The sequence below is a fragment of the Cupressus sempervirens genome, chromosome 5 (assembly GCF_028749045.1).
Source record: "Cupressus sempervirens isolate cs-2001-9-10 chromosome 5, ASM2874904v1, whole genome shotgun sequence".
NCBI lineage: Eukaryota > Viridiplantae > Streptophyta > Pinopsida > Cupressales > Cupressaceae > Cupressus > Cupressus sempervirens.
The window spans coordinates 177,258,786-177,285,751 of NC_143122.1; the positions used below are offsets into that span (position 1 = coordinate 177,258,786).

Consider the following 26,966-nt stretch of genomic DNA (forward strand, 5'->3'; position numbering starts at 1 on the left):
CCCATTCAAACAAACAAACCATTTTTCTTGTAGATACAAGTGTGGAACAGGGAATTGAAGAGCAAATTTGGATACCCTTTTCGTTGAATTTGTGGGATCCGCAAACAAAAATTTCATCGGAGCAATGCAGGTCAAGGTCAACTTTTCGGGGTAAGTTTGTTTCCCGGGGTAAGATTGTGCCCTGCTATGAGGGTCAAGGTTGACCTCCCCTCAAAAGGATAAAAGATTTCTAGGTTTTCTCCGTCTTGACATTTTCAGTGCGGAACATGATGTAGAATTCCCTGAAATTGTACACAGATATCAGAAATCAACAGTTTCCAGATTCAAAGTTAGTATTTGTCTTTTATCTATTTCAGGATTTAGTCACATACTTCTCAAATAGAAAGACCATTGGACCTATTTTCTCCCTATTCTCCATTACTTGATCCATTTGTGCACTGATCACTTTCTTGTGCTTAATCAAATTGGATCATTCCTATTGGAAATTAGGGTTGAGGATAAAATCCTATTTTCTTTCTATTCACTACATATGTAATAAACTTGACCAGATAGCCTGTATTTGGTTTTGCAAAAAATATTTTAATTAAAACAGTGATGCAAGAGCATCCTAGGTGTAGGAGCAATCTTGCATCACTCAAAAATATTTCCTTTTTGGTTTCTTGAATAATGGTTGTGTTAGTGTAGAATTGTTGTTTGTGAAGGCTTGCTACTTAGTAAGTTTGTCATACGAGCTTAGAATGTCCTAATTTCAAAGGTGGATATTAATCTTGCATATATTTGCCTATTAGTTGAGGCTCAGTGGCATATCATGACTATTCGTGGATTTATTGCAGATTTTTGGTGATGAATTTTGGTATAAAAACTTCAGGCTCAGCGTGAAGACCTTAGAGACCTCGAAGGAGCTCCAAAATGGGTTGGACTGGAGCTTGCACAAGTTGAGGCTGAGTAGATCAGAAGTTGTGGACTCCAAAAAGTGGTTATAATAGCCAATCAGAGCAAGGAATCAAGTTATGGCCTTTTGAAGTTGGGCCAACCAAAATTTCCAAACTAAGTGTCAAAGGTGTATCGGGCCGATTCTATATGTAATTTTAGAGTTAGTTGGTTGGGTCAAGGTTTTATGCCTAGAAACTTCTCAGACGGTGTAAAAATGCCTATTTAAGGAATACTTGTACATTGTCTAGGACAACTCTAGGTGATTGTTCACAACTCCATGTTACAAATTATTGTAAGGAAGGTGCCCATGTGGGTTTGCATATTATATTTCAAAATTTTGTAATTTCGTATTTGTGGCAATAATAAAACCATATTTTGTTCTTGCAATTTGCTATTATTTCTTTGTTTATGTTATATGTTAGTGGTATTAAGGGGAGCACCCTTCATCAAGTGGTATTAAAGCAGGAGATCCTGAGTTGTGTAAACAAATCACCGATTGGGAGGCGGTTTGCACTAGGGTTTCAGCAGAAGTGCAAAAATGCTTCCATGAAGAGAGTGTGGTGGAAGAGTTGTAGGATTTATGAGCCCTCTAGAGACAGATGCAAACAATGGAAGAACAAATGCACAGAGGGATAAATCTTGCCGTAAGAGATGAAAGAGAGGACGAAAGCAAACAAGAAGAAATTTTTTAGGTAGAGGCAGTTTTGAACCTAGAGGAAGAGGGACTTTTTAAGGCCATCTCCAAGATCAGAAAAAGACCTAAGTTTGAGGTTCCCACATTTTTGGGAAATCTTAACCTAGAGGAGTTGATCGATTAGATCAATGAATTGGAGGAATACTTTGAGTATGAAGATATTGAGCATCTTGATAGGGTCAAGTTTGCGAAGGCAAAACTGAAGGGACGTGAAGATATGGTGGCAGGAGATTCAGTTGGAGCTAAATAAAAGAGGAAAGGACAAAATCATCAGATGGGATTGGATGATAACTAAATTGGAGTGACAATTCATTCCTGTGGATTATGAGCTTGATTTGCTAAAGAAAATGCAAGGGTTGAACTAAGCAGGAAAATTTGTTCAAGAGTATACTGAAGAGGTCTACCTAGTTCTCATTAGAACCAGCCATGCGGAAGCTGATAAGTAGAAAGTTGTCTGTTATCTTAATGGGTTAAGGGCAAGTATTTAGGAGGATTTTGAGTCTGGTTTGAATGATATGTATTGAGGAGGAGTACCAGTTTTCCCTAAGAGTTGAGGAGAGGCTGAGCAAAAAGTTTGGTAAAAAAATAGTTGTAGAAGTCATGGTGGAAGCTCTGGTGGACTGTCTTATGGAGGCCGAATGATGAGCAAAAGAAAAAGGATGAGGCAAGCAATAGCAATCAAAACCAGAGGGAAAACAATTCCAGTCATTTCCATGATCAGAACAATAGAGATTAGAGAGGAAGAGGGCAAGGATTTGGAAGAGGAGGTTTTCGTGGAAATTGTTGTCATTGCGGAGAAGAAGGGCATAGAGCATTTGAGTGTTCAGCGCCAAGGAAGGACATATTGGAAAATAGAAGGCCAGGCCAAAGTTGCGCATGTAGATGAAGATGCCAAATCATCACATTTTGAAGATGCTGAAAGAGAAGTCCTAGTTAATTGAAGTCTTGTTGAGTGGTGAGAATGAACGCGATCAAATCAGGAGTTTGTTTTGCACAAGGTGCAAATGTGAAGATAAGTGCTGTGATGTGATCATTGATAGTGGAAATACTGACAATCTTGTGCCAGAAAAGATGGTCACGAAGTTTAATCTTAAGAGGCAGAAACACTCGTGTCCATACCGTATTGCCTGGGTGCAAGATGGTACAAGGTCACAGTCAATGAGCAATGCCTGGTGAAGTTCAAGATTGGAAGTTGCTAGGATGAGGTGCTTTGTGATATCATACCTATGGACATATGTCATATGTTGATGGGTAGGTCGTAGTAGTTTGACATGCATGCTGTACATGATGGGCGAGCAAATACCTACACTCTGACCTAGGATGGAGTGAAACATAAGTTGAAGCCGTTGAAGGAGAAAGAAGAAAAGGTATGTAGTGTTACCAGAATATGATTTGTAGAGGAGGTACTTGTAGAAGTTGCAGATTTGTTGGGAGAGTTTCCAGATATTGTGTCAGATAATGTACTAGATGGATTACCCTCAGCGATGAAGATCAATCACCAGATGGACTTGATCTCAAGAGCTATTTTGCCGAACAAGGCAATGCATAGAATGAAACCAGTAGAAAATGAGGAGTTGAATAGACAAGTGCACGGGTCATTGCAGAAGGGGTTGATTTGGGAGAGCTTGAGTCCATGTGTTGTACTAGCAATATTAGTACCAAAGAAAAATGGAGAATGGAGGATGTGCACAGATTTGTGGGATTTCAACAAGATCATAATCAAGTACAGATTTCCATTACCAAGGATGGACGATATTATGGATTGTTTGAGTGGAGCTGTATATTTCACAAAGATTGAGCTGAAGAGTGGTTGCCATCAGAGAAGGAGACGAGTGGAAGACTGCCTTCAAGACAAGGGAAGGATTGTACAAGTGGTTAGTCATGCCTTTTGGGCTAACCAATGCACAAAGCACTTTCATGAGGCCCATGAATGAGGTACTGAAGGAGTTTCTAGGTAAGTTGGTCATTGTTTACCTAGAGGATATATTGATCTTTAGTAAGACATTGGAGGAGCATTTGATGCACATTGGTAAGGTGTTTGATAAGTTGAGGGAAGAAAAGTTGCAGATAAACCTAAAGAAGTGCAGTTTTGTGAAGGAGGAGTTGGTGCACTTGAGATTTGTAGTATCATCAGAAGGTTTGAAAATGGACTCTGAGAAAGTGAAGGCTATCCTTGAATGGCATACTCAAGGGAGTGCGATTGAGGTAAGATCTTTCCATGGATTGACTAGTTTTTATAGAAAGTTTATTAGGGGTTTTGACAGTATTTGTGGACCCTTAACTCAAACAATGAGAGGGGATAGGAAGGAATATAAGTAGATTGTAGGAGCATATAAGAGTTTTAATCTATTGATACAAAAAGTTACAAAACGACCTATTTTAGCACTTCCAGATTTTAATAAGGTGTTTCAAGTAGGCTGTGATACTAGTGGTACTGCAATAGGAGTTGTTTTGATGCACGAAGGTAGACTTGTTGCTTATTTCAGAGAGAAGTTGAATGATGCCAAAAGAAAGTATTTTGTTTATGATTAGGAATTTTATGCTATGATTCAGGCATTGAAGAAGTGGAGACACTATCTTCTTCCTAAGGAGTTTGTTTTGTATATTGATTATCAAGCTTTGCAATTTTTGAATAGTCAAGGAAAATTGAACGAGAGGCATTCAAAGTGGGTTGAGTTTTTGTAGAGTTATACATTTGTTTTGAAACACAGGAGTGGGAAATCTAATAGAGTTGCAGATGCTCTTAGTAGAAGACAACTTTTGCTAGCTGAAATGTAGATTGAGGTGGTTGGGGTCAAGAAACTCAAGAATTTGTATCTAGAGGATTTTGATTTTGGCGAAGCTTGTATAGAACCTGTTACACATGACAGGACAAAGTGGTTGGATTTCATAATCCAAGATTGTATGCTGTTCAAAGGAAGTCAATTGTGCATTCTCAGAAGTTCTATGAGAGAGAATCTCATCAAGAAGAAGCATAGTGGAGGGTTGGTTGGATACTTCAGTAGAGATAAGACCATTGCTTTGGTTGTTGAGAATCATTATTGGCCCTAGTTGTAGCAAGATGTGAAGAGGTTTGTGCAGAGTTGTAGAGTATGTCTGATGGCAAAAAGAGTGAAGCATAATATTGGGTTGTATCAGCTATTACCTGTACCAGAGAAGTCGTGGGAGGATGTCAACATGTATTTTGTTGTTGGTTTACGAAGGACTCAACGAGGGCATGATTCAATATTTGTGGTGGTTGATAGATTTTCAAAGATGACACATTTCATTGCATGCAAAAGACTAGTAATGTTGTTCGTGTGGTAGAGTTGTTTTTCAGAGAAGTGGTGAGACTACATTGTTTGCCAAGGAGTATAGTTTCAGATCGGGATACCAAGTTCGTTAGATATTTTTGGCGTACATTGTGGAAGAAATTGAAGACAGATTTGAAGTTCAGTTTGTCATTTCATCCAGAGATTGATGGACAAATAGAAGTTGTGAACCAAAGTTTGGAGAATTTGTTGAAATGCTTGGTTGGAGATAAACCAAAGGGCTGGTATATGATTTTATCATAGGCAGAATTTGCATACAATAATTTTGTCAACAGGATGATTGGTAAATCACGATTTCAAATTGTATATGGGAATAGTCCCATAAATGCTTCTAAATTGAGACAATTGGATAAAGGAGAAATATGTAGTGCTGAAGTAGAAGATTTTGCTGAACATTTGAAGAACATCCATGAGGAGTTGAGGAAGCACATTATTAAGATGAATACACTATACAAAGCTAAGGCAAATGTGAAAAGGAGGTATAAGGAATTTCAGAGGGGGGATGAAGTTATGGTTCATTTGAGAAAGGAGCGTTTTTCAGTGGGTACATATAATAAGCTGAAAATGAAGAAGTTTGGACCATGCAAGATAGTGAAAAGGCACGATTCTGGAAATGCCTATGAAGTGGAGTTGCTTGCTGAATTGAGTATTTCACTAGTTTTTAACATTTCTGATTTGACAAAGTATTATGAAGGAGGTGATGCAGATGAAGTTGTAGAAGTGCAGTGAAGTATTCCAATAGCTAGTTTAGCTACAAAAGAGATTGAGGTGATTCTAGACAACCATTTTGGAAAAAGTGCAAGGAATCGAACTTATGAAGAGTACCTGATCAAATGGAAAGGGAGGCCAATGGATGATTCATCATGGGTAGCAAGGGAGGAGCTTAACTGTCTTGTTTTCCCTTTGAACACTTGAGACGTTATAGGGTCACTTCTCAAATTATCCTGGGTGTCTAATGCAGGAGCATTTGGGGTGTAAGAGCAATCTTGCATCACCCAAAAATATTTCCTTTTTGGTTTCTTGAATAAGGGTTGTCTTAGTGCAGAGTTGTTGTCTGTGAAGGCTTGGTACTTATTAAGTTTGTCATATGAGCTTAGAATGTCCTAATTTCAGAGGTGGATGTTCATCTTGGATATATCAACCAACCAGTTTAGGGTCAGTGTCATATCACGAGTATTCCTCAATTTATTGCAGATTTTTGGTGTGCAATTTTGGTATAAAAACTTTAGGCTCAGCGTTGAAGGCCTTAGAGGCCCTAGATGGGCTTTGAAATGGGGTCAACTAGAGCTTGCACAAGTCAAGCCCTGTAGATTAGAAGCTACAGATTTTGGAAAGTGGTTATAATATTCAATCAGAGCAACGGTTTGAAAGTTATGGCGTTCCGAAGTTGGCTGACCAAAATTTCCAAAATAAGTGTCAAAAGTGTTGGGCTGACTCTATATGTATTTTTAGAGTTTGTGAGTCTCAAGGGTTAGGGTTTGATGTCTAGAAACTTACTGAGCAGTGTAAGAATGGCTATTTAAGAAATGCCCGTACATTGTCTAGGACAACTCTAGGTGATAGTTTGCAGCTCTGTGTTACAAAGTATTGTAAGGAAGGCACCCATGTGGGTTTGCATATTGTATTTCAAAATCGTGTAATTCCGAATTTGTGGCGATAATTAGAAGCCCATATTTTTTTTTTCGCAATTTGTTATTATTTCTTTGTTTTTGTTATGTGTTTGTGGTATTAAGGGAAGCACCCTTCATCAAATAGTATATCAATTATGCAACAATGTGGTGTGATATTATTAATGAAAGCAAAGACTCTAGATATGCATAAAGACATCTTTGACCCAGTCCTTAAAAATATGGAAGATTTAGAGATTGATATTAATAAAGCAAGCATAGAACTTTCAACTTTCAATTCCTGATAATTTTCTGATTCCTCTATAATGTTCCCTTTCCGAAATAGGATTTAATATTATATAATAGTAATAAACTTAAAATATAAAAATAAATAAAGACATAAATAATAATATTTAATACAACTTAATTACATTTTAATTAAGTGTAATGAAAGGTCAATAGATATGTAATGAAGAGTCGCGACTCCCTCAACATAAGCTATAGAAGGGAGGAGAAGGGTGAAGTTGTCGACAAATTCATATATTGGTGATGGGATTTCTGTTTATTTCATGCACTGGTGAATCTACACGAAAAAAATGAAACCGGGAGGCCACCCAACTTTGTGAGCATACCTTGCAGTCACTCATACTTCAGTGCCATATCTCAGACCAGCTCATCACCGCCTTTTTCTCCCCCTGTCTCCACCAGGGGGCGCGAAAAGGCCATCTAGTATCATTCACTCTAGATCGGTCAGACATTGCACCAGTCTTTCCAAGTAGTGACACTCCTCTAGCGGTTCTTGGCGACGATCTAATACTCTGGATTGTCCACGGTTATACCCCTCTTTGTACCAAGGATCCCTAGTCCTTACCTTGATTTTTCCGGTTTCATTTCTTGTTTTGTTTCTTCTTAGACATTGTTTGGTGCTCCTTCTTTGGTCGACTCTTTTGTTTGTATGCTCAGTCCCATAAACCCTTGTGCTTTTTTGTTGGACATTAATATTATTATCTTATCTTATCTTAACAGATCCAAATGCACACTTTAGTCCTATGACCTTTTTTCGATATGCCAATCTCATTTTGAGCAAGGAGAATAGTATGAAGAGATGGCACAATATAGCTCCTCTATGTAATTCTGGATGTAGGTCGCATATCATTCAGAATTTACCTAATCCTTACTCTACATCTGCAATTTAATCTTCCTCTACGCAAACAAGGAATTCATATTTCACTTCCACAGAATTGCTACTGTTTTAAACATTCAAAACTTGACTTCACTACCACGATGAAAGCACATACCAATAGATTTCATGAAAACTTATTTTCAGCAGACCTTCATTGTTTTGTAAAAGAACATGACCCTCAATGATGACCGAACTTCTTGTTTAGATTATAAGCTGGTAGCTTGTGCTATTTCCAGAGCCCCCGACTTATGAATTGATATGGGATACATAGGTTATCATGTTATCAAGGTTCCGTTGAGTTCAACCAAATAAGTATTAAATTTGAACAGTGGTGTTACCAGAGTTTGGGTGTGAAAGAATTAATACATAAATCCTCAATAGCACTATCCTACCTTAAACAACAGAGTTTAATCCTGAATCCACGTATTAAGGGACGAGTCCCTGGGAGTAGTAACAAAAGATGTTAGTTAAGAAGATGCGATTATAATTTAGTAAAGTTGTCTTTACTTCTGTTGATAATACAGAAATCATTTAGCAACTCAAGTAATTAGCACCAGGTATTGTTATAGAATGAGAGTAACTGGAAGATTAATTGAAGAGAGGCATACCTTGCAAGGTAAAGGGGTGTTCCCTTATCGTTAGAAGATATAAGAGAAGGGACCAAAGCATTGGGAGGAGGCATCAATTAGAGAGAATAAATAGAAATATAACAGCAGTCTGGGAGTATATATTACTATGGAAGGAAATATAAGACAATCAACATACTTTACCACTCAGTGGGAGGACACATACAATAACACCATTGCCTCAGCATCTATAGATAAAGAGTACATCTGCAGATGAAGTCCACAGAAGATCCTTTGCACTCAGGAAGGATTCCATACAGAAGAGTATCATAGAACTCAATACATCTGCGATCTTTTCGGTATATCTGTTCTGATTTCCCATCATGACCATTAGATAAACATGTGATATGCTAAAACTATGTGATTATTATTATGGATAACTGAATTGCTTACAATAATGATAATGTGAATGTGTGCAAGTGTTTGATTCCCATCTTGAAAGGAAGGGTCTGAGCTGTAAGCAAAGTGGGTTGCCAAAGTTGCATAACAGGCCATCCTAGAAGGAATTGGAAGGCCTGTATGCCAAAGAGCCGAGGAACCTACTTATGATCTCCCAACTCCACAAGATGGTAAGTGTTTTCCGGAAGATGAGGCAGGATGGGGAAAGCAGGTATAAGCTGCCAAGTGAGAGATCTGTGGTAGACATCCCGTGGACTTGGTGTAGAAATGGCTTTGGGTGGACCGATCATGTCTCTCCTTCCGAACTCTAATATGTTTGTGGACTATTATTGGTAACCTATGAACATAGTACGATGTCTTACTCTAATTGTATATATATCTGTGTATGTGGATATTCATATTTATATGTATTGCTTTTGGTTGCAGGATTCATGTCTCGAGGTGCATTATCACAAGGATATTTAATTGATGAGATGTAAGCATGACCCTTAGTTGTCGCAATTGTAGTTTTCAGGGCAAATTAAGAAGGGGATATCTCATCTTCAAATTGCACTAGGTGCAAAATAAGAGCATAGTCAAGACTTTTAGACTCTATAAGTTTTGATGCCCAATTAATTCTTTGCACTTCTGATTTATAGATCTAAAAGCACCTAATGATTTGGCAAAACTAAATATTACCTAGACTGTCGAGTAAACTGTTATAAGCAAAAGGAGTATTGTGCCAAGTGCCTGACATTGCAGTCTTTTGCTTTTACAAAAATTACTTTGCCAATTCAACCAACAAGGGAGAAATCCTTGCTCAATTAAGATGAGAAGTCTTCAGCAGTAATTGAAAAACATAATGGAAGAGGACCCACCTGGTAAGATAGGACCCCACCAATTGCCAGATATATAGCACACCATATTGCCAAATAAATATTGTCCTCTAGCCAAAGTCTGATCTTTTGATGAAGTGTGATGAGTTTATGTAATGTCCTCTTTTGAGATTTACCCTAATTTAATCTTGAAATTCTACTTGTAATTTGAAATAAGAATTATTATATCTGTAAATATTTATTTATCAAAATTGGAACTTGAAACTGTAAGAAGTATTTTTGTAGAAAGGACTTATCTCAAGTAATTAGATGATCCCTGAACTGTAAATGCAACTGAGTTAAGAGGAATAGCTGATCACACAAACAGATGTAGCTAGGAGGTGCACTTGCCACTTCAGCCTTCTGCTTTAACTGATAGCCCAACCAACACATAATACTTATCTAGGCAATAGCCTCAATAATATTTTCATTTTTTAAACCAAAAATAAAATTATTGACTGGACTTAAATCGCCAGAATGATATACACAAATTTCCCATATCATATATAAAAGTATCAGATTCTTTACTGGTGAGATCTTTGATAAACGCTAACCCTCCTTTTCATATAAGTATTTTGAGCAATACCAAAGAATTTTCCTGTATACTTGTGTCCTCTTAGAATGGAAGCCTGGACCAATAAGTCTGATATATTGAACAGGTGAGGGAACTAATGAGATCCACATGGTCAATGTATACACAATCAAGCCTTAATCTGAGACTTATGTAGCTGCTGCTTTAGGTGTTAACTAGAGGACTCAAATATTGGTTTCTCTAATCCTTTGGTCCAAGTCAAATCACCATATTAGTTGTGAGACATGAAATCATGGTTTGTGTAGCTTCACATAGTATTATGGTAATTAAGCATAGTGATCTCCTGTTGAGATGTCTGAGAATATTATGCCCACGGCTATGTGTTCTATTCTTGCGGTTGAGCCATCCTGTTACAATGCGACAACATTAAATGAATTTTATATGATGGAGATCTTATTCAATGTCTGGTCTGCTTGAGTGTTTCCTCGTTTTGATTAATTGCTGACTGTGTATCCTTGTTAACACTGACTTTATCCTCTTCAAGTGTTGACTGTATCAGATAATCTGCTGATTGTGCGCTTACTTCTTTTTTTCTATTCGCTGATGTTTCCTTCCTGTTTGATGATGTATATGTATGTGGGGAGGCTGAGGGAAAGGTCGTTACTTGCCATTAACAAATAAATTATTACTAGCATTTGCACTGAGTGGTGGTGCAATGGTTAGCAGATAGTGAGATATAGTTAGATAATATATCGGATATGACAGATTAAGCAAATAGTGATAACAATTTATTGTGTCTGCTATTGTTGATGTTGTGCAACTACATCTCTGTCAGCACTCATCAACCTCTTTCCGTCAGATCTGATCGCAAGTTCCTTATGTAATTTATTCACCTCTTAATTCCCTGTTGTATATCATTCCCTGATCTGCAGTACTTTGAATCTCCAAACAATAAGTCTTCATCAGACTCCCATTCCTTGCAGTCCTATCCCCTTCGTCCTTAAAAGGAATTAGAGTAAACTTATGTCCATCCTTCTCTATTGAGACCACATTCCTTCTGCAATAAGGAATAACTTCCCTGTCATATTGCCAAGGTCTACCTAATAAAACATGATAAACACTCATGTTAACCACATCACATAGTTCTTCATCCCTGTAAGGTCCAATATTGAATTTTACCCAACACTGCTCTGTGACTTACACCATATGGTCATAGTGAAACCAAATTATGCCATAAGAACAAAGGTGTTAATTCTCCTTCGATCAACCTTTGTATAATCTCTTAGATACAAGGTTATCAATACTACCACTATCCATAACAACCTTACAACATTCGCCTCCTGATTAACATACTGTTCTAGAAAATTCCTCCTTTGAATAGGCTCAACATTCTTCTTAATATAATTATCCTAAGCACAAGAGGTTCTCCCATCTCACAAAAAGAATTGTCAGGTGGTTGGCATACCCAAAAAGAATTTTGAGACCCAAAGAGATATCTTATAAAATAATTTCTGAAGCAGCAGCCAGCCAAGAGAAGCTAGAACGATAGACCATGCTATTATGTTTGAACTCGTTACCTTTACACCAGTCTCTTGCTATAACACTTTGAAGATGAAGAAGAAGAACCAAACAATGAAGAGGTAGCCATGATTGTAGGTGGGAAATTTCAAGAGTTTAGACTATATTTTTCCAAATGGGTTTGTAAGGAGGATCTTCAAGGCTTGAAGGGTTTCTGCCCTGTCAATGTTTCCAAGCAGTAGGGTACTTGAACTGTTTGACATAATGCCTCAAAGAAGTGTGATTTTAATTTTGTTCATTTTCTAATTTTTAATCTCTTATAAGGGTCACCCTTTATTTGCATTGTTGTTATGCCTAAGCATGAAGGTCTAAAATAAATATCACTACCTCAACTTGTTTTATTTAGCTGATAATCTTCCCTTACTGTCTGAATAAATGATCTGAATATTTGTCTTCTCCTGAGAAACTGTCAATAATGCCTAAAACAATCCCCACTACCGGGAAAAAGCCAAAAGGTCTCTGCTCTTTCATTACACAGTCACCATATTTAAATGAGATCTTTATATTTCACTGCTAATAGATTGAATAGATCTAAATATTGTTTTATATTTCTTAAGCATTGTTAATAGTCAACACTGCTTGTGCAAAATTTGAGGAAACTCGTAGAAGTAGATTCCTTTATTCAAAGGGAGGGTAAATTGGAAGGTGGATTCATGGAAGCCAGAAATCAGGAGAAAGAAGAGAATCTGTGGGACACTGATTGCAATATTCAAGACTCAGCTTCCATGAGATCTATGGACGAAACTGCCGATTTCTCGAAAGGAATGGACAGTCAGCTTTATAGGGCTTTTGTGGTGGGGAACATGCATACACTTAACCAGTTGATCAGGGAAAAGTTTGATGTTCTTTGTGTGGTTACCTCTCTTGGGAATTCTGCATGACACAACAGTTTCTTGTGGTAATATCTATGTTGGTGTAAATACATATTTACTATTTACACTTAAGTTTACTTACGTTAATGCATTATTTTATTATTTATTTTGTGAGACACTTGGTAGTTTGCGCACCTTTTTGAGTTGTTATGTTGACAACACAGAAGTACGCAACTCTAATTCAACACATGGTGTCTACAATACTGAAGTTTGCATCATTCACTGAGTTGTCATGTAGACAACACAGTTATTCGCACTCCCTTTTTAGCACATGTTGTCTACAACATAAATTTGCGTTTTACACCCTTGTAGGCTTATCCTCTCATCATCGCACTTACTTCTGTGTTTAATGAAGGATAACCCATATCTAGTGGACATGTGCCTGGTTGTTTGACTTATCATGATGCTGATTCTTAGGCATTCTAGATGCATCTCAGAGGCTTTTATATACAAGACACTGCTTGTGTACTTTCATTGATATTGAATTGAATACATTGTTATTCTGATCATACTCTTTCTGGTCTACAGTTGTGCTTGTGTTTGAGTTCTTAGGTCTTGGGTGAATTTTGCCCTAAGGAAAATTCTTACATGGTATTAGAGCTTGAAGAATCTCTCTTCACATAGCCGTTCGAGACCATTGTTGCTTCAGCACCTCAGTCCAGATCCAGAGTACTGCAAAAATTGGGAGCGTCTAGAGCCTAAAGGGACCTTGCCATTGTGTCCAGAATGTCGATTTGGTGCAAATCAGCTATAAATTTGCCTACCCTAGGCCAAAGTCTATCGTGAGGCCAATTTTTTTTGCAAATCGGCATCCGGAGGCTTCAATTTTCAATTTGGGTATGGTCATTTTGCAGATCTAATTAATTGTTTTTTTGGATCTGTAATTTTATTATTCTTTGCTTTTTCGGAATTTTTTCGAATTTTTTTTAGGCCAAGCGGCCTTGCAGAGAAATTTTTTTTGGTACAGGTATCAGGCAGTCATCCCGACCTTGCACCCTGCACAGAGAATATTCCTTCAAGGAGCGACATATTCCATTGTTTCTGGCGAAGTGCAACAGTCAAAATTCGGCCAAGATCCTAGCACGGCAGGCCAACCAGCGGCCACTTCAAAGTCCTGCACAGTTCAAAGTCCAAGCAAGCCACACTTTCTGACGATCGGGCAACCCCACACTCGGTGGGCGGCTTATTTTCATTAACTCTTGCTGGCGGTTGCTTTTATACAACAAAGTGTTGTTATTTCCCATCGATGTGGGATAATACCTATTAACTCCGACTTCCCATCTGCGAAGTTCTAGCCACTGTAGAGCAAAAACCCCCAGTGTGTGATTGCTTTTGGTCGCTGCGAAGATAATCGGGCGCCTATAACTTAATCCGCACACGACAAACACCTCTGGTGACCTTTTTTTTTGTGCCCATGACGAAACCACTGTTTTGGCGTGAAGAATTCCAGCGACGATAGTGTTTTCCCATTTCCCAGCGATGATTTTCGGAGCTCCGACACGTGCCTCCACACGCCACGTGGCATGCCCATAGCGAGCTCCCCTGCCACGCGTTAGGCAACTTGTAGTCTGCACCTCCAGTCACCGTAGGACCCTGTTGTCACCTGCCACGTGGACCCGTCCACGCAGACTTGCCCACATCAGCTCCGACACCTGTTCGCCACGGTGGACTGACAACTCAGCCAGCTGTACCACGAGCTGGACAGACCCGTAGACTGCCACGAGGATTGCTAATAAGGAGCCATGTCACACTTTTCCCTACTGTTCTGTACAGGTGACCATGCAGCGGTATGACCGTACGCCCAGTGAGCCGCCACATCACCCTGTGGTGTTGTTTTTCGCCGACGTCAGCATTTTACGAAGTTAAATTTGACGGCCATCTGACCGTCATTTCTAGGGATTATATAATTGTTGCGACAACCATTTGACCGTCAAATTTAAGTACATAGTTTTCTTTCCAGACCCCTCTTTAGATTGCTTTTTGATTTGGCAACTTGACTTTGAGAGCCCATAACTCGGTCATCCAGACTCCAAATTAGGTGCGATTTTTTTGATTTTGGGTAGAAATTCCAGAACTTTTCAGTGGTGGTGTTCTTTTCTGGTTTTGGTGTAAGGATTTTTCAAAAATTGTGTTTTTTGGCAACTGTACCTGTTCAATCTTGCATTTTGCAACTTCAAATGCTCCGTACGGGCTCATTTGGACACGAAAACAGGTTCCGTTTTTTTGAAAGTGCGTTATTTTTCGTCTACTTTCTAGATTTGCAGTCAGATTCTAGGGTTGTGTGGACAAAAATCTCACTTTCAGAATTAGGGCTTTTTTTGCATTGTATTGCTTTGATTACTTTTCAGAATTGTTGTACATTTGAGTTACAGTGCTTAGTGTTAGATTTGGGCCTCAAAAGGCAGTTGTAAAAAGCAAAATAAGAAGTCCACTTTGTACATTTTGACAAGTGGCATATTGTACACGCACTACATATAAAGTGCCAAAAGCATCTTTTTGGGGGGCGTCTTTTGATTGAGTGAAAAGGGAGGGTGTGTATTGTGTTCTTGTGTCTCACTTTTGTGCTTTTTTTCTTTTCAGCATCATGGGTTCACCTAAATGTCCACTTCTAACTTCACACAATTATTCTAAATGGAAAGATATTGTATGGATTAGATTAATGGCAAAAGGTCTAAATCTTTATGTTGATGGTACAATTCCAAAACCCACTGATGCTAAAGAACTCATTGATTGAAAAATTATAGACAATCGGGCTTTAGGAATTATTAGGAGTTGTGGACATAGAGATCTCTTCTTCCACATTGCCAGTTTCACAAAATCCAAACCTGCATGGGACAAATTTGAATCATTGTATGGTAAGGTGGATGAGGAAAAGGGATTTCAAATTGAGGACGATCTACTTCTCTTGGATCCAAAGAATTTTGACACAATTCAAGATTACATCAACAAAGCCAATGAGTATAGGGCACTACTTAAAGATTGTGGAAATCCCATGAAGGTTGACAAGTTGATTCATCACATCCTGAAGAGGCTACCTTCAGAGTATGCTTCCTTTGTTTCGAGTTATAATACTCACAGGTTGACCATGGGAAGTGCTTTCCAGAAGCCTACATTTGATGCATTTGCAGAGATGTTGATTGTTGAATAGTCTCACTTGATAGATTTGGGACTTCTCATGTCATCAAAGACCAAAGCATTGGTGGCAAGTGATGAGCACCAATCCAGTCAAGGAGGAAGAAGTTCTAACAAGAAGAAGAAGAAGAAGCAGTGGAAGCAGAAATCACAATCTGAAACACAACAATCCTCCTCATAGCAAGGCAATTCTTCTTCCAACAAGAAGGGAAGTAATAAAAAGGACAAACTTTTTTGTGCATACTGCAAAAAGCCAAATCATGATGAGCATCATTGCAAGACTAAAAGAATCGATGAGTTGGGAAACCTACTTAGGAAGAACAAAGTTCAAGTGCCAAGTACTTTCAAGGATTCAACTCCAACCTCTTCAAAGGGAAAAGGGCAAGCACTTATGGCCAATATAAGTTCTTTGGAATTGATACTCGACTCAGGTGCCTCCTGTCATATGGGTTCTTCAAAGGGAGACTTTTTTTCATTGAAGTAGTCACAGGTACTGCACATCTTTGTGGGAGATGATACCAAAATGGAAGTTGAAGGGAAAGGACATGTGGAAATGAAAAATGGGGAATTCAAAGGCGTTCTCTACGTTCCAAACCTTAGCTCCAATCTCCTCTAAGTTTACCAAATCACTCACTTTGGATTGGTCACAAAATTGAGTTCCTTCCAGATTCAGTGATGGTGCGTAGTCTCAGAGATGATTCATTGGTTGTAGTGGGAAAAGTCAATCATGACAAGAGGCTTTATTCCTTCTCCCACTTTGTGCCTAAGTCAACTTCACAAGCCTTGTTAACTCACTCTACTTCACAAACCACATTATGGCATGAGGGGTTTGGTCATCTTGCTGCTATTTTCAGCAACTTTGCTTTAAACACATGGTCAAAGGTCCTACCTAACATCAACTTTTCTAAGGGTGAGTGTTCATCATGTTCCGTAGATATGCATCTCGAAGAGAAGTATGATAAAGGGAAGTCTTCTAGAGCTCCAGATGTTCTTTAGTTGGTTCACATGGTACTAGCAGGTCCTTTTGCAGTGACATCAGTTAGCCAAGGCCGCTACATCCTTACTTTTGTTGATGACTTTTCACGCTTCACATGGGTCTAGTTTCTTCATCACAAGAATGAAGTGGTTGATAACCTTCAAGCCTTTAAGAGTCATGTTGAACGAAAATCAAGGAAAACCATCAAGGTTCTATGGATGGACAATGAAAGCAGATATGTGGATAGAAGACTTAAAGACTTTTGTAAACTTGAGGGAATTGATCTTCAGAATCCATCAGCATTCAGTCCACACAAGATAGATGTTGCAGCATTGAGGATTGGAACTCTTAAGTCCATGGCAACTTGCATGATAAAAGCCAAGTCTCTTGATCCTACACTTGAAATTGAAGTCATTAGTAGTGCCACTCACATACTTAACAGGTCTCCTCATAATGCCTTAGATAGGAAGACTCTTTTTGAGGCATGGTGCGGCAGAAAATTAGTTGTGAGTCACTTTAGAGTCTTCGGTTATCTTGCATGGGCAAACCTATCTTCCAGGGGATGCAAGGCATCAACACCTAGGCCTTGTAGTTTTATAGGTTATGAAGACAGCGTAAAGGCATATAGACTTATGGACCTTGAGACTCATGAGATTTTTGTGGAGAAGGATGTACACTTTGAGGAAAGTTCACCCAACTTATCCTCTACTCCTCTCCGCACATTATACACTGTGGAAACTGATAGTGACACCAGTGATAATGCTTCAACAGATTCAGACATGTGGGGTTCTATCGACAGTTGCAGCGAGAGGTCACGGTATCAGTATAGTCCACACATGCGTATATTGCCACAGTGATAGGTCCAGCACAACAGGGTACACATTGTCTTCCAACTTCACCAACAATAGATGACTACATGGCAGACATTGTAGGTTTGTTCGTGGTGTCACACACCGTAGATTTGGGAGACAGCCTTGATGATTCACATCTTCTCTTTGATGAAGCTGATCCTTCTATAGTTGTTGCGAGGGCTCACGTTGACCATCATGTCCATTCTCTACATGATAAATCTTCACAAGTTGGCGTGATTGTGGATCCTTATGAACAACAATTGGAGGAGGTCTCTTTATCAGTTGAGGAGACAAATGGTTCATTGGAACAGGTTCAATAGACATTCTTGCCAGATTTGCATTCGTTCTTTTCAGCAGTGTTGGAAGGGGCAACCATCAGTATGGACTTTGTTTCTTCCAAAGGGGAGGAATGTCATTCTGCACTCATGGACCAGCTTTTTCCTCAGAGCAACAATCATTGGTCAACATTCTTCATTGGGGGGTGGGGGGACTACCTTGTCTCTCTTCCTCTTCTTTCTTATGGGGGGGACTTTTTCCTCTTATGAGGTCTTGTTCTTCTCATTTTGCACTATTGTATATACTTGATGTATGTCGTAATGGGGCCTCATTTATTTGTGGCTTGGCATGGCTATCTGTGAATCCGTCTAGTTGCCATTTCCCCATTTAACAAACATCTATCCTCAACAAATCCATGAATTTGTAACCCTCAACAGAGGGCTCTTTAGGGTTGGAATCTTTTGTTTACTAACAAAAGCCCCGCTTCTTACCACGCAAGTCCTCCTGCAACTCTTTGTGTCGGTGAACACTATCCCCAAAACCCCCAATATGACAACATTTCCCAATGCGAAAGGCTGATATCGGTTTCTAATTTTCCGGTATGAGACATCACCCAAAGCGGTTGAAGTCTCCAACATAATAGCCTATCCGCTAAATTATAAAAAATGGATGCTTGTTTATAATGTCATATTATATATTTTATTATCTCATATATATTATTAACGATAATACTTTATTTTGTTACTCTTATCCATTATTATTTTATTTAATAAATAATATGTTATAGTATAAAATACTACATATTATTATTATATTAATGTTCCTTATATTATAATTCAAATATATGATGTTATATACTTAGTTCATTTGAGTATTGTTATTTATTTATCTAATAAATATTGTCAATTTTTATTATAATAATAACTATTAATATTATTATTAATATGTATTTTAGGTTTATATATATTATACATATGAATGCACAAAGACAAAGCATATAGGAAGTAGGCACATGAATGCTTGAAGGCCTAGAGCATACACCAAGTAGACACTTGAGTGCATGTAGACATAAAGTGTACACAAAGCAAACACTTAGTATATCCCCAGTATATACTTTGTAGATTTTGCGATTAAACTCTACAATTTTCAATTTGTAATAAGCTAGTGTTAGAGAAATGATTTGCAAAGATATACTTCCTTACTATGCTTTTGATCATGAAGCCTACAACCGCGAAGTGAACTTAAGCACATATATGTACATACAACCCAAGAGTAGAACTTTGGCTCCCTTGGCCTTGGTGACAAGTATTAGGCATCCATACGAGGTGGCCTACGCACATAATGCTTGTTTTTCTTCCCTATTTATACCACATTCCAATCTAAGCCCAAGAGGAAAACTTTGGCCCCTTTGGCCTTTGTTGCAAAACTTTTGCATCCACTAAGGTGGTCTACTTAGATTCCTACTAGGATTGGAGGAAGGACTACAATCGGGTACCTTGCTACCCAACCCTAGGCCCAATGGCATAAACTATGTCCCCCTCGGCCCCATACCTCATGGGGTGGTGTACTTGGTGAACCTCATCATTTCCCCTTATTGCCATTACTTCCCTATGAGAAACATTGCTCCCTAGTTAGTGCTTTTGTAAGATATATCATATAACCTAATTTGTACCCATTCCGCCACATGCCTTATTCACTTGCAGTTGTATGATGTAGCTCATGCCTATTCCACCGTAGGACTCTTGCCTTTGTATGATGTAACATGGCTCATTCCATTGCAAGCCTTAGTTTGTTGTCTTTGTATTATGTAGCTCATGCCCATTTCACCATAGGACTCCTTCCTTTGTATGATGTGGCATGGTCCATTCTACTATAGAGCTTACCTAGTGCTTTTGTATGATGTAGCACAATCCATTCCACTACTTGCCTTACCTTATCTTGTGAAGAGATGATCTAATTCAGTTGACTATAAATACACATAATATTTTGTCCATGTATCAGACTGTAGATATGAATCAACAATAAACATAAAGATAATGCATTTCATCCTAGGAGTGTGATGGATGTTATGAGTAATACAAATACTGATCTATATGCACTTAGTAATAATTACTATGCTAGGAATAATACTAAATATTGTTATTTATTATTTCTTATGACAGTTTCCGTACATTTCCTTTGTTTCACTTTATATTCAAACTCCAATTCACTAATAACGATTCCTTAATTTTTGTTTCCTATAGTGATAAGATCTACTACTTCAATAAACAAAAAAAATTCTTTGTCACAAGGCTTGGCCAACTTCTAACGTGAAGCTTGAAATTCAACGAATTCTCAAAGGCAAGAAAAAATTTGTTCAAATTCGCAATGAATTTGTGGGAAAAAAGTTGATTTTTATTATGATTTATCATTCTAAAGCAATGCTTCCTCGGCTTTTGGCTTTTTAAAAGTAAATTGAAGCATCACGTTACTCCTGTGTATAAAGTCGATAGTATCAATTTGCAACTTCGAGGGCAACATTTTCATTTGCGAATCCAGCAATCCATTTCATTTGCTAAACCAAAGACACATTTCATCACCAACGCACCCTGCAATTCCATGATGTGGCCCTAGAAAGAGTAACTCCAACAAATTGTGGCATTGTGCGAGCCATGGTACAACTTACCTTAGTGTTTAAACATTTCTTGGTTGTATTATCATATTTTAAAATAAATTCAATGTGTCTTAACTCTTTTTTGATGTTTTATTTTAAAAAATAAAAATAACAGTTTAAAATCTCTATTTGTAATTTAGATATGTTCTTTAAGTAAAATGTTGAGTTTAAACTTTAATTTGGTATTTTTAAATTTTATTTGAATAGATATTATAACTTTAAAACACAAATTTTTTACTCTTTAAATATTAGTACTTTAATTTTGTTTTTAAACATTTAAAAATGAAAAATAATGTTTTTCACTTTTAAAATATAATTTAATATTTTCATTTTGCATTTCAAAATGAAAGTTAAATACATTTTTAAAAAGATCTTTGTTTTAAAAACATTCAATAAAAATATTTAACTCCAATTTTAAAAATATATAATTAGTAATTTTAAAATGCAAAGACAGATGCAGACACACACACACACACACACACACACACACACAATAAGGTGAATATAATGCTGATTTTTTTAATCTTTTTCGAATTTTGCCTGAATTTCATTGTTGCCGAACTTGAACCTGAATCTGAACCTTGTGACTTAGCAAAAAGTCATATATGGAGATGTTCAATGCCCTTTTCCCCATGCGATATATACATTTAGAGATACTCATCAATGGTTGCAGATTATAATAATGACCGTTATGGGTTTTTCCTTCAATTCAGGTTGTGTTCTTCCTATCGATTTCTTTCTGTACTGCGGTTCACCAAATTGATTTCTATCCTTACTCTCTTATATCCTTGAATTCTTTTAATTCACCTTCCTATCTGTTTACTGCTGTTAGGAGGAATTAAATCTAGTATACATTTTCTTGTTCCCCTCAGGCTGGCAGGAGCATGCTCTGATATCCACTTGTAATGTACCCCTTTTGGGATTTACTCTAATTTAATCCTCAAATAATAATTCTAATTTGAAATAAGAATTATTGTAGATAGGACTTATCTCAAGTAATTAGATGAGCCCTGAATGGTAAATACAATTGAGTTAAGAGGAATAGCTGATCACACAAACAGATGTTGCTTCAATACTCATGATGCCTTCAGGATGTGCACTGGCCACTTCGGTCTTCTGCTTTAACTGATGGCCGACCCAATACAGATTACCGTTGTAGGTATTAACCTCAATAATATTTTCATTTTTAAAACCAAAAATGGAATTATTCACTGGACTTAGATCCCCAGAATGATATACACAAATTTCCCATATCAGATATAAGAGAATATCAGATTCTTTATTGGTCAGCACTTAAATATCTCGGATCATCGATATACGCTAACCTCCTTTTTATTTAAGTATTTTGAGCAATGCCTAAGAATATAGGTTTTTCTGTACGGTGTATACATGTGTCCTCTAAGCAAGCATGAATCAATAAGTCTGATATGTTGAACAGTCAAGGAAACTTATGAGATCCACTTCAGCAATCCATACACGATCAAACCTGAATCTCATACTTATATAGCTGCTGCTGTAGCTGTTATTTAGAGCTTTCAAATATTGGTTTCTGAAATCGTTCGGTCAACTCAAATCAGCGTAGTACTGTTGAGACCAGGTAGACATGAAATCATGGTTTCTGTAGTTCTACCTAGTATGATTGTAATTCACCATACTGATCTCCAGTTGAGATGTCTTTGAACATTAAAGTTTATGCCCATGGTTATGTGTTCCATTGTTGTGGTTGAGCCACAGTGTGGCTCGCATGATAAACACTGAATGGATATTATGTGATAGAAATCTTATTCGATGTCTGGTCTGCTGAAGTGTTTTTCCTCCTTTTTATTTACTGCTGACTATGTATCCCTGTTAACGCTGACTGTGTCCTCTGCAGGTGTTAACTGTATGACATAATCTGCTGATTGGGCACTCACTCCTTTTTTTCTATTCGCTTATGCCTCCTTCCTGTTTGATGATGTATATGTATGTGGGGAGGCTAGGGAAAGGTTGGGATCTTTGGTCGTGACTCGCCATTAAAAAATATATTATTTTAATAATATATGAATGTTGATTTATAATATCAAATTATATATTGTTGATTTATAATATCAAATTATATATTTTATTATCTCATATTATATATTATTAATGACAGTATTTCATTTTGTTATTATCCGTTATTATCATATTAATAAATAATATGTTATTGTATACAATAAAACATGTTATTATTATATTAATATATTAATGTTATTAGTATTCATTATACTATATTTCAAATTTATGATGTTTGATATATATATATATATATAAAATTTAAGAGTATCGTTATTTATTTATTTAATTTATATTGTTAATTATTTTTATATTAATAAATACTAACAATATTATTATTATTATTATATATTAAGATTATACATATTCGATAATAATATATATTGAGACTATTTTATCTTTTATTGTTATTTAATAAAACTTCCTTTCAGAAGGGGAACTTATAACTAGGGTTTTATGCAACAGACATGACAGTTTAATCTTAAGACAACTTTTCTAGCAGCTCCTATATGCTTTGGTTGTTATCTACATCCTTTATTTTACAATAAAGAAGGGTTTCGCTCTAGTTCTTTTATTTACTTGCATCAGTTGGACAGCTGACATATTTCTTCATCTATTGCCAATTTGAGATTAGGCTAGCAACTGCCTGCAGTACCCTTTTCTACCCATTATGGGATGAGTATCATTTGATAAAGTTGATACCACATGGTCTATGACATTGATTTTTGCCAATAAACTTCATTTCTTAGTGGTTTTGGCAGACAAATGAACTATAGACAACTTTTATGATGTCAGCCGTGCATGCTTATCAGTGAATTAATTATGCCATTGGGTTAACAAATGACGACCAAAATTCTTGCATTTTTCTTGATTGTTGGAATTTTACAACTGAAGAAATCATTTGCCCCAGATTGAGGAGCCTTCAAGGTTGCTACAGTTTTGGATAAACAGAAACTATCTTTTATTTTGAAATTTAGTTGCTGTTTGATCCTCAATAGGGTAGCTTGTAATAAGCAACATTTCAATACAGTTGTATTTCTGTGGAGCTCGTTTAATGAGCATGACATGACATACATATTTATATTAGTCACAACACTTGCACAGTGCTTCTTAAAATATCACATGTACCTAAAAGTAAATTATAATTGAATATGAACTAATTCATTGTTATCTGTTTTCATTCAGGGATTATTTTCTGATTAATGGGAGGCATGCAGTGAATGCGATCCGAACATTTTTTCAACGTGTCTGGAATGACATAGGCTTACAACATTTATATCCTAGAACGGAGTCATCTCGGACAACTTCAGCAGGACACGAGGGGTTCCTCAGAAGAATGGATTCACCCCCAGAAAATGACTGTTGTTCAGTCTGTCATGATAGTTTTGACTTGCCCTGTCAAGCAAACTGTGCTCATTGGTTTTGTGGTAGGCAATGGAAGTCCATTATGATGATACATTTAATATTATAAATTTGTAGGCTGCTGGAAAATTTGAGTCCTTTTTATGCTGGACTTCAATTTTTTTTGTCATTTTCATTTATGTTATTTGGTTTGTAAGACAGTTTTCACTCAGGGAACAACATGCAGAATTTTGGAAAGCTGTTGTGTTGTAGATTGAAGCAGTATACATTGTTTCTTATGAACAACAGTTAAGAGTGTATAGATAAGCCCATAAAGATCATACCTACGTTAGAAACATAAGAAAATTCCATTATAACACAAGTATCATGCAAGACATACACTGTAATTCAGAATCTTATTATTAATTAATGTTGTATAGAAATTGTGAGAATAGATGTGCAACTGATAGGAATGATATGTTACAGCTTTAAGAACATAAGGTCAATGCTCCAGGAATCATAAATAGCTACTGTTGATGTGAATTTTATTCCTTTACAACATGCAGAATCAAATACTTGATCTTCCAAAAGAAGTACCAAATCTTCAGCTTTCTCTTGAATAAGGATGCTTATATGCTAAACACTGTTTATGGATTGTTTGATAAATGAGACAACCTCAAGGTTCATTCTTATTGTGGACTTTAACTCAATTTTATGGTATGATATGCTGGTTATCATGAAGGGACTTATGTTTTTCATTCAATGGATGTCAACTCGACTTTAACTTCTTGCAACTACTTTCAATTAAACAAACTACAAATGATAAGAATTAAGAAGGCTAATCTAACTCTAAGAATGTAAGACAATGTTGATGGTAGCCTCTAGCCAGTCCTTGCTTTGCTGTGCCAACAAGGCATAGGAGGGTGCCATCTTTTAAGGGTACAAGAATGGTTTTCACATTGTCAATACTCATTCAAATATCCTATGAAGGTATGATCTGTTTACTGTACTGGTAAAGAAATCAACACATATAGACAATGGAACAGAATAGCAGAACTATATTCGCATATGTCAGACATACATTACGCTTCATAAGATCAATGATAGTAGATGATTCATATGAATTACAATGATCCGAGACGGGATATAAATACTATCCGCCGAACCTTCCCGGAGGAGTCCATCGGCCACAAACATTATGTCCGCTACAAACTATTTACCCGTCGGCTACATAATACAAAGCACCGACGACAATCATTCCGTCGGCTACAGAAACACCGCCGGGACCATCCAGTCGGCTGACACCATCCCCCCCAAAAAGAAAAGTCGTCTGTGGGTGACAATTACAAAATATCTGAAACAAATTAACAAACAAAATACATTAACAAAGTGACTACAACAAGAGAAATCCGCTTCTGTCACATCACTTCCACATTCATCTCGTTACATCTGTAGCCTCTGCTAACACAATACTGTCTCCTCAAGCTGACCTTGATAACCACTTGTGCTGCTTTCTCTGTTTTTAATTCCTCGGTACCCTGAGCCAAGTGTCGTTGCACTGCCTGCAACTAGATGATTAGCTCCTCCCGAGCTCTCTACGCATCCACCAAGATAGCCTCCCCGCCAACACCTACTCCCAGTGCCTCTGGTACACAGAAAGTCCATGCCTGCAGCAACTTCAACTCTTCTCAACTAGTCAGACTCCCACGACTGATATCCGCAACGACTGGGGGTCCAGGGGGCAACGCCCCCGGCGGGGTCGAGGGGCAGTGCCCCCGCGGGGTCCTGGAACATAAAAATGCAATTAACACTCCGGAACCCACATAAAAATGCACGGAACACACTGTTTTTGCCATTTTTTGCCAATTCTAGACTCTTTTTGGTAACCACTGCTGCTTCCCCTTCCCTTTGGCATCATTTGTTACTCATTCCGAACAACTTGAATCTATCGTCGTTTTTTTTTTTTTTTGGTTACTTGCCCGTTGCTGTGCCTCTTCCCTATCCTGCCGGTCCCTGCCAAGAGAATGATATTAATTCCACCGATTTGAATTTGTCCTTCAAGTTGAACTCAACCACCTCCATGAGAGAACTAAGAAAAACCCGCATAAAACCATCCGCAGGACAAGAAAACTCCGAAGAAGACAAGCGTCTGCTATGAATAGAAAAATCCTTACGGTAAGGATTCGTATGCCGCCTCTGCATAGATCCACTCCCAACAGCCTGATACTGGAGTATTGATGCCAACACCCACAACCATGCCCCCGACCTCGTCTATGGATTTGCGGAACTATTTGCACCAACAATATCAACCACTATGGAATCGTAGAGTACTACGGGCGGAGAGAAATATTGCCCGAGTCCGCAGCAAGAACAAACGCCGAGAAGAAATCCGAGGAGAAGGCTGGGCGGCCGTGGGAATCAGAATAAAACAATCCGCAGGTAGCCCAAAAAAATAGCCTTCTGCAGGAACATTAAAAAACTCTGTGGGAATGCTCCGCGGAAAGGTTCTGCGGGAGGTCCGAACAGTTGCCCGTGGGACACAGTCTGCGGACAAGCTGCTCGTGGCACATGTGTCTGCGGGCAGACAGTCCGCGGAACCCTGTCCGTGGGTAGACAGTCTGCGGGACCTTGTCCGCGGCAAATTTTTTATTATTATTATTATTATTTATATATATATATATATATATATATATATTTGTTTTTTTGTTTATTTATATATATATATTTAAAATATTTAAAAAAAAAAAAATATTTTTCTTTTCTTTTCTTCCTTTTACTTTTCTTTTTTTCTTCTTTTTTTTTTTTTTTCTTCATCGAAAAATATACAAAGCACCTCAAATTTGCCCTTGACCGTCGCCATTTGGCAATGACGAGGGAGTCCCCTTTTGCGACAACGACAGAGTCTTCCTGGCACCATATATTTTGAATTTGGATCTGTTGACTGTCGGAGGTATCTTCTGCCCATCCAAAGTTGATAATCTGATCGCTCCATTGTCGCCGACCTTTCGAATCTGATATGGTCCAACCCATCTGGCCTTAAACTTTTCCACTTTGATTTCATTCCGACCATCGTACGCCTTACGTTTGTTTTGTGCCACCTCCGTCGCCCACTGT

General features: G+C 37.6%; 1 protein-coding gene across 2 annotated transcripts in view; it reads left to right on the top strand.

The window, feature by feature from the left end:
- Window positions 1-26,966, top strand: part of LOC149554988 (uncharacterized) — a 148,372-nt gene that overhangs the window by 46,068 nt on the left and 75,338 nt on the right. For both annotated transcript variants that reach the window (XM_089829021.1, XM_089829022.1), the window contains one exon: window positions 23,697-23,938. In XM_089829021.1, the coding sequence (XP_089685147.1) occupies window positions 23,697-23,938 (242 nt within the window). The remainder of the gene's footprint in view (window positions 1-23,696; window positions 23,939-26,966) is intronic.